Genomic DNA, 8,853 nt, shown 5'->3' on the forward strand with positions numbered 1-8,853 from the left:
CTCCCTCTACCACTTGCCCTCTTGACCCCTATTCCCTCCCTTCTCCTAAAACCTCTTGCTCCTACTATAATCCATATGCTCCCACATATTTTTAACTCCTCCCTCTAATCTGGTACCTTTCTCTCCTCTTTCCAACATGCAACTTTCATACCATTATTCAAAAACAGCAAGCTTGACTCTAAGGGCTTGGTCCCGCTGCGTCCGGTGGTGCGTGCGGCCGCGTGCGCCACCAGCCCCTTACCTGCAATCCATTGGTCCCCGCTGCCTCCTCCCTCCGTGGCTCACTACGTGCTGTGACGCGTCAGCCGGCCAGCTCTACCAGAAGAAGGTGTTCTAGAGCGTTGACGCGTCACATGGTGCGCGTATTAGCCAATGAGGAGGTGAGCAGGGAAGGAGCTCGTAGGGAGGCGGCCTGTTTTTTTTTTTTTTGCCGGCTATTTGACTCTCTCCTCATAGTCTGCAGTGTAAGCAAATGCACGGGGGAACCCCTGGCAATGAGGAGAGGAGGAGGGGAGGCTTCGGGGAGCAGGGAGGCTGCACTCATTTACATGCAGGGCCTGGGGGACGGGACCCGCTTCAGGGCAAACTGAGGGGGGAGAGTGGGGGCGATGGACGGGACTTTACAGCACCCGATTAAACTGGAGATATGTCACTCCAGCACACGGACACACGTCATGGCTGCGCCCCCCCTCGTCATGGCCCCGCCCACCCGACCCGTTTGGTCACCCCCCCCCCCGCTCCGAAAAAAGTTTCCTGCAGACCGCAGATCGCGGTGCAGTGAGTTGCACGCGCCACCGGCAAACAAGACAGCCGTGCAGACGCGTGCAACGGGGCCTTAGCCTAACTGTCTTTCTAACTATCAACCTGTCTCGCTCCTGATTTTGCCTCTAAACGCCTTGAACTTCTTGAATTCTCTCGCCTGCTCTATTTTCTCACCACTTATTCTCTCCTAGACCCTCTACAATCTGGCTTCTGCACTGCTCACTCCACTGAAACAGCCCTCACTAAAATAACTAATGACCTCCATGCTGCCAAAGACAGAGGTCATTACACTCTGCTCATACTACTCGACCCCTCTTTGCTATTTGATAATGTGGACCACCCTCTTCCCCTTCACATTTTCCATACTCTTGGTATTCGTAACAAAGCTCTATCCCGGATCTCCTCTTACCTCTCCCATCGCACTTTCAATTTCTCTTCTGCTAACACCTCCTCCTCTATTGATCTCTCTTTGGGATTATCCCAGGGCTCTGTCCTGGGACCTCTATTTTCTCTTTACACACTCTCTCTAAGTGACTTAATCACATCTCTTGGGTTCAAATATCACCTCTATGCTGATGACACACAAATGTACTTTTCAGTCCCTGACTTTACACCTGCTGTAAATACCAAAGTTTCTGAATGTCTCTCTGCGATATCATCCTGGATGACCCTCCGCCGACTTAAACTCAACATGTCAAAAAAAAGAGCTCCTCATATTTCATCCCAAACTTGGCCACACTACCTCTTTCCACATAACTGTTGGAAGTTCTGTCATACACCCAGTAGCACAAGCATGCTGCCTAGGGGTCACACTCGACTCCTCTCTCACATTCAAAACTTATCTAAAACCTGTCGCGTTTTTCTCCGCAATATTACAAAGATATGCCCTTTCCACTGTTGCTCCACTGCTAAAACTCTGACTCGGGCCCTCATTCTCTCCTGTCTCGATTACTGTAAACCTCCTGCTGTCCGGCCTTCCTGCCTCTCACTTGTCTCTCCTACAATCTATCCTAAACGCTACTGCCAGAATCACTTTACTCTTTCCTAAATCTGTCTCAGTGTCTCCCCTACTGAACTCACTCTCCTGGCTTCCTATCAAATCCCGCATCTCACACCTAATTCTCCTCCTCACTTTTACAGCTTTACACTCTTCTGCCCCTCTTTACATCTCAGCCCTAATTTCTTGCTACAGTATGCACCATCCTGACTCGCGTTCTGCTCAAGGATGTCTTCTCTCTAACCCCTTTCGTATCTAAAGCCCTCTCCCGCCATAAACCTTTCTCACTGACTGCCCCACACCTCTGGAATGCCCTTCCCCTCAACACCCGACAAGCACCTCTCTATCCACCTTTAAGACCCACCTAAAACACCTGTTTAGCGAAGCATATGAGTAGCTCCGCGGCTACTACTGTACACCCGATACATAAAGCTTTGCTTACGTGCGTAGACGCACTTACCAGAATGCCCTCCTACTGTCTCTGTACATCCTTCCTACCTACCAATTAGATTGTAAGCTCTTCGGAGCAGGGACTCCTCTTCCTAAATGTTAATTTTTAATTCTGAAGCACTTATTCCCATGATCTGTTATTTGTATTATTTGTTATTTATATGATGTTCACGTGTATTACTACTGTGTTGAGCTATGTACATTAATGGCGCTATAAAGACATACATACATACATAACAACGATAATGCCATCTTCAGTTGTTAGTGTTGAGCATGCATTAATTAACAAGAAAACACGGTTGTAAATACCCCTGAAAAAAACTTCTAATTCCAACCTGTGTAAATGAGTGTGGTAACTGATAAATTGTTAAATATTGGGTGTAATGTTTCAAATAATAGTACCTCATTCAAACTTAAAATACAGTATTCAGAGGTTTGTCTGTTCTACAAAAATAGGTCACCTAAAGGTGAAATGTATTATTCTGCCGCATTATTATGAGATAGCTGTATTATAATACTCGCTCCAGCATGTCATGATTATTCAGACAGGCACTTTTTGTGCTGGCTGGCTATCAATTTTTGTTAAGTATCTGGAGGGTCTCAATCTGTAGTCAAGATTTGTGAAGAACGTTTTACTACACGTTTCATAAAGTATCCTATATTTCTTAAAATTGGATTTTGTAACCGAATTGCAACAGTAGAAGCTACTCAAGAGGATAGAAATGCAAACCCTTCTTCCAGGTAGTTTTTCACTGACTATCATACTGAAAAATCAGCGTTAGAGAAGATCGTTTCTATTTTATGCAGAGAAAGTGACGCACAGAGGCACGATTTGATACATCTCATCAAGATAATGAGGGCACTTTGTGCCAATTTGTATCTAACATTCAACTAGTATATGACCCTCTGTCTGTAGGATTGTTGTTTTTTCTCTTCCTCTCTCTAACCTCATTTCCCAGTTCATTTTTTTGTGTTTACATTGACTTCTTTCATTTTTTTTGTTTTTGTTATGCTAACTTCTCTTTCCCTGTGCCATTTATCTTCCAAATGGGACAGCATACCCATAATAGAAAAGCAACATAAAATAAGACACCATCAATATACTGATACTGGCAACCCCCCCCCCTCTTGCTGTTAGATATCAATCTCTCTACACCTACTTTAGGAGGGTTATTGCACTACAATTCCGTGCTCACTGCAATTGACTTGAATTGCCAGTAAATGTGGGATCGCAGTTCTATACCCCACATCGGTGCTTAGCGAATCTCCTTCAAACTGTCATGAGGAGATTGCAGAACGTGTGCAGAATAAAGGGTTTAGGGGGGACATAACTTGACCAAAACCAGAAAAGGACGTTAACGCAAAAATAATGTGACGGCTTCCGGCTCATTGGCATTACTGAGTAACTTCATCCCACAAGGCAGGGACCATGTGTACAATCAACCAATTGGATTTATTAACTAGTGCGTAATATATATATATATATATATAGCATAGTTATCAGTCCGTGAACTAATAAAGGAGATAGCATACAGCAAGGGGTAGTCCAAAAAAGATGTATTCAACACATACTGTTACACAAATGCCCATCGGCATTTGTGTAACAGTATGTTTTGAATACATCTTTTTTGGACTACCCCTTGCTGTATGCTATCTCCTTTATTAGTTCACGGACTGGTAACTATGCTGTTTATCTCTATGGGACTAGCATCTGCCTATGCTTTGTATTAGTGTGCTGACTGGCTCTATCTATTTTATATATATATATATATATATATATATATATATATATATATATATATATATATATATATATATACAGTATATATCATAGAAAAAGAATAAAAAGCACTCCATAATAATAGTCACAGGTGTGGGTGCAGATCCTATAATGAAGAATAAGCAATACGATACCGTTTGGAAACGAAATCAGCAGGCAGGACTCCAGAATTGAACAAACAAGTGTATTGAAAAAATAAACACAAAACCAACGTTTCGGTCCACAAATGGGACCTTTGTCAAGGTGGTGCACATTCGTGGACCGAAACATTGGTTTTGTGTTTATTTTCTCAATACACTTGTTTGTTCAATTCTGGAGTCCTGCCTGCTGATTTCGTTTCCAAACGGCATCGTATTGCATATATATATAGTAAACTACAATATATAAGGGCCGCTCACTATAACACAGCAGTCTATGACCAAGTGAGGATCTTCCACTGTGCCACTGATTGAGCCACCTGTGCTGAAGCAGGGATATCCTGAAAACCTGACCTGTTGATGGCCCTTGAAGACGGGAGTTGGCCACCCCTGCTCTAGGGGTTCACTCACATTGACTATCCAAGTCTCAAGCAGATTACATTTCAAAGTTTCCAAGAACTACTCATTACCGATTATTGTTCCATATTTGCAATAAGGGGAATGTGCAATAGTAATTAGACAATTTAAAGCCGTGGAAAAGTAACTTACCATTTGAAGATGCAAATTAACAGTTAGCCCATTCATTAAAGCTACCTCTTCCTTTTTGGCGCCTGCAAAACAATAATATCGGATGTTCAGCGTTTCATTTTACCCCATCATTTCTGCTAATATAAAAAAACATTGCACTGCAGCTCGGGCTGTGACTTTCAATGTACTAAAAAGTAAACACAATATTAACATGTCACAGAAATAGAAGTTGGAACTATTTATTTCCCTCATTTGGTGTAAGAAATAAAAAGATAATGAAGTAGTTGCATTTTGCAGTGAACTAGTAGTTGATTTATAGCTATCATTAGCTTCCAGCTGAATTCAAAATAATTGTATTTTGGTTCTGAATATATCTCAAAAACAAGTGTTTGAAACAAAACTAGAACCTGGCATTTTTTCGTTTCTTTAAGTAGAACTGGACCCTGTAATTTAGGAGTGAGGAATACTTTTGTTTGCTCAAAATGAATAACTCTGCTGTTCCAGTACAGTGTTATATAATCCGTAGCAAAATACCAATGTATGCATCTGGGAATCCGTTCAAAGAATAAATCCAGCAATGCACCTGATGTCCTACATAGTAACACGGGCATTTGCTTTATATTCCAAAAATACTGTACACTTTGTTTTTATCAACCTATTTATTAAAGTCATATCGCCTTCGGTAATGCAGAGGGTTTTTACTGCACCAGTATCTCAGTGATACAGATTATGCCAGATATATTAACGGGTTTTCCTCAAGGAAACTGCAAGTGAAACATAGCCTGACCACTGCCAGACCACAGATTCCCTGTGGCCAGACTAATGGCCCACCAGGATTAACACAGCGGTGGTCCCTGCTTCTGAATGGGACTCTTGATGTGTGTTAACCTTATCGGGCTGCACCAGTCTGGAAGAGCTGTGCAGTGAGAGCAGACAGAAGTGGTCCCTCTCGCTGCACAGCCTTACAGGCGATCGCGCTCATCTATCTGTTTATGTAATTGTAATTACATAGTATTAAAGTAGGCGGTCTCCAGTGCTGAACCGCATTAATTTCAGCCCCAGGGACCCCTGCTTCTTGAGATACAGGCCCCAGTATGGGGTGCCGTATTATATATATATATATAACAAGGCCATGAGCTCCAGAGAATCCAGGAAACACACAGTAAGGAAGAGGCAGCACACTTGGTAATAGTAAAAAAGTTGTATTCAAACGCAGGCACAATCACCGACGTTTTGGTCCTAGGAACAGGACCTTTATCAAGGGAGTGCTCAAGATGCAGTGATTTCCACCAACTATATTTATATATATGGGTATATATATATATATGTATACAAAAGAGGTATGTAGTATGTAGATATTCTAGTGGTAGGTATATCTTAGACTTCTTTGTAACCCTTAGTGGCCAGCTAGTCATGGGTTGCCAATGTCTAGCTGTCCACATGGACATATATATATATAAACCCCTTAGGTGCCAATGTGGACAGCTAGACATTGGCAACCCATGACTAGCTGGCCACTAAGGGTTACAAAGAAGTCTAAGATATACCTACCACTAGAATATCTACATACTACATACCTCTTTTGCATACTAAAGAGGCTAGTAAGGAATTGCTTGGCAAACAAGGGTTAACCATCACCACTCTCTTCCCTTAACACGCCAAATGTGGCAAAAAGAGCTGTAGGCCAATGAACAAACACAAATAAAGCATTAAAAGTATTATTAAAATGTACCTATAAATAGACTTCAAGTGGCCATTAACCCCTTGAATGCTAGTGCGGCTACCAATGCCCTCTGAAGGAGAGGATAGGGAGCCTCATTGACACTTTGTTTTCTTCATTAATCCCTTGACTGTCAATGGGATAAAAAAGCACCATTCACCATTGATTTGCTGCTTTAATAAAAAATGTCACTGATTTAACAGCTTAGTGAATCTAAGCTAAAATTCTGTAGGGTACCAGGTATGAAATGAAATAATAGCACTATTTTACTTTGCACATTACATAATATAGCCCTATCCTCTTCATGATTTGCATGTCCTCATCAATGATAAAGTAAGAGTTTTGTGTAGGTTTTTGGGGGTTGTTTTGGTTTTATTCAGGAAAGACAATGAATATATTCTCTTCTCAGGCAGTTTTAAAGGCTGTTACAATATTGTAAAGGGCACACACGGTAATTCTGACAAAAGATTAATATTACCTGATGGTAACTACAGATGGATGAAAGTATTTAGAGGCATATAAAGCTAGGGGACATTTTTCAGATAAAGGTCCATGGAGTTTAGACAGATATATCAACGGAAAACATTGATACTAATTAACACACTATATTCAGGTGTGTAATGTTGACTTAATAGGCAATAATATAAGGCAAGGCAATGTGCTTAACTGCTTGTCCTCGTCCTAAGTTTAATTCACATTTTGCAAAAGAAATTAGACTTGGTGGACAAATAGCATATTCCCATCATTATTTACAAGCAAATAATAAAAAGATAAATGACATGCATTAATGTCAGCTGCATAAGGATTCGAATAATACGCAACATGTTTTTTTTTTATAAATAAACTTTGTATTTGCACTTGCAACTGGAGATTTTATTAGTGTCATATTAATCAAGATCAAATAAAGGCAACAGACGTTAGAATACCGTTCAACAGACATTCAGAACAAAAAAACACGTTGGATGGTTTTTCACGGCTTTCTTAATATTTGTGTCATTTACATGGATTCAATGCTATTTTTCTTTAAATATATTCAACATCTTAATTTGATTTTATTGCTATAAAGCTTATGTCAATACAAGTTAGGGTTTGTTGAACTCTATGGAATGATTTATGGAAGAAGAAGGGTACAGAACTAATAATGTCTTGATTGTGAAGCCGACTTTGCATAGTGCTAGATAAATCATACAGTAGTATTTTAATGAATAGTAGTCCAATCATTGTAATTTAAATGCACTTTGCTTTTTACATATACACTCCATCATTTCAGCTCTCTTGTCACCTTAGCACTGTGCTGACTTAAGGAATGCTGAATCAGCTTGTTGGCAACATTGAACCAATGTTCCATTTTGCCCACTTTGTTCCACAAACCAGGAGTCAGCCGTTAATACCCTCTTCCCAAGTAAAATTTTTACTTGTACTGCCAAGAAGGCATCCACGTGTCTTTAAATCTTCTGCAATCCAGTTACTTAGAAAGTTAGACTATATTGTTTTGATCCATAGTGTAACAAAAAAAACAGCAACTATTCTTCTACTCCTGATTTAAGAGGAAGTTTAACCTATATTATTTTATGTTCATTCTCAAGAGAATACTTTATACTTAAATCAGCCCAATAGAGAAGTTGTATCATGTCTTTAAAGCAGCAAAATTGTGAAATCTTATATGTTTTTTTTTAATAAATCAGTTCAATAGTACTAGATAATAGTGACTGGTTTTTTTTGTTTCTTTTTATTCAACTAATACCATTTTTTATTAGTTTTAAAGCATCCTTTGATTTATATGCCAGGTTTTAACCCACCTATCAAGCAGTGCAATATCTTTGCAACACTTTCCTGTTTGTGATCATTTGTTGCAAACGTTTCCAGCAGTTTGAGCTGTAAACTGTAACAATAGATAATGTTACCTTAGTAATATAAGGATACATTGTAGCTGCTGAGTTACACTAACTGAAGCAGCCATTATGTTAGGCAGACAATCAGGATTTTGACAGATTTACAACATGAGCGCCAAACAATTGCCAGCTTAGGTAAGAATGTCGAATTATACATTGTTACATATTTCAATATAAAAATAATGAAAAAAAAAGTTGGAAATGACAGTATTGCTGCTTTAAATACCCAGTGAAAATATGTTCATTGTAAAGGCTCCTTGACTTCTATATGCATATTCATGGCTCTAATATGTTTAATCCCACAAAAATTTCAAGGGTGGATCTTCTCCCCAAAAATGCAATATTATTATATTTCAGATTGTACTGTGTACTAGGGATCTTTAAATGGATAACCATATTGTGTCTTACCAAGAGTTATTGCTATGGGTATTTAATTTCACTTAACAACTCAGTTTGGGGCATCAGGATACTGCAGTAATAAGTACACTGAAAATGTTTATGAGTCAGGTCCCACCACCGTCTGCTGTTCTGTCAATCAACTTGGCTTATCCACTGTGGTGAACTTGTCATAAAACAATGAAAGGAAG

General features: G+C 39.8%; 1 protein-coding gene across 5 annotated transcripts in view; it reads right to left on the reverse strand.

Annotated features, from left to right (window-relative positions):
- The window catches only part of KYNU (kynureninase), a 94,409-nt gene that overhangs the window by 60,197 nt on the left and 25,359 nt on the right, over positions 1-8,853 (reverse strand). For all 5 annotated transcript variants that reach the window (XM_075609465.1, XM_075609469.1, XM_075609464.1 and 2 more), the window contains one exon: positions 4,676-4,737. In XM_075609465.1, coding sequence (XP_075465580.1) covers positions 4,676-4,737 — 62 coding nt within the window. The remainder of the gene's footprint in view (positions 1-4,675; positions 4,738-8,853) is intronic.

Source organism: Ascaphus truei, chromosome 7 (assembly GCF_040206685.1).
Source record: "Ascaphus truei isolate aAscTru1 chromosome 7, aAscTru1.hap1, whole genome shotgun sequence".
NCBI classification, from domain to species: Eukaryota; Metazoa; Chordata; class Amphibia; order Anura; family Ascaphidae; genus Ascaphus; species Ascaphus truei.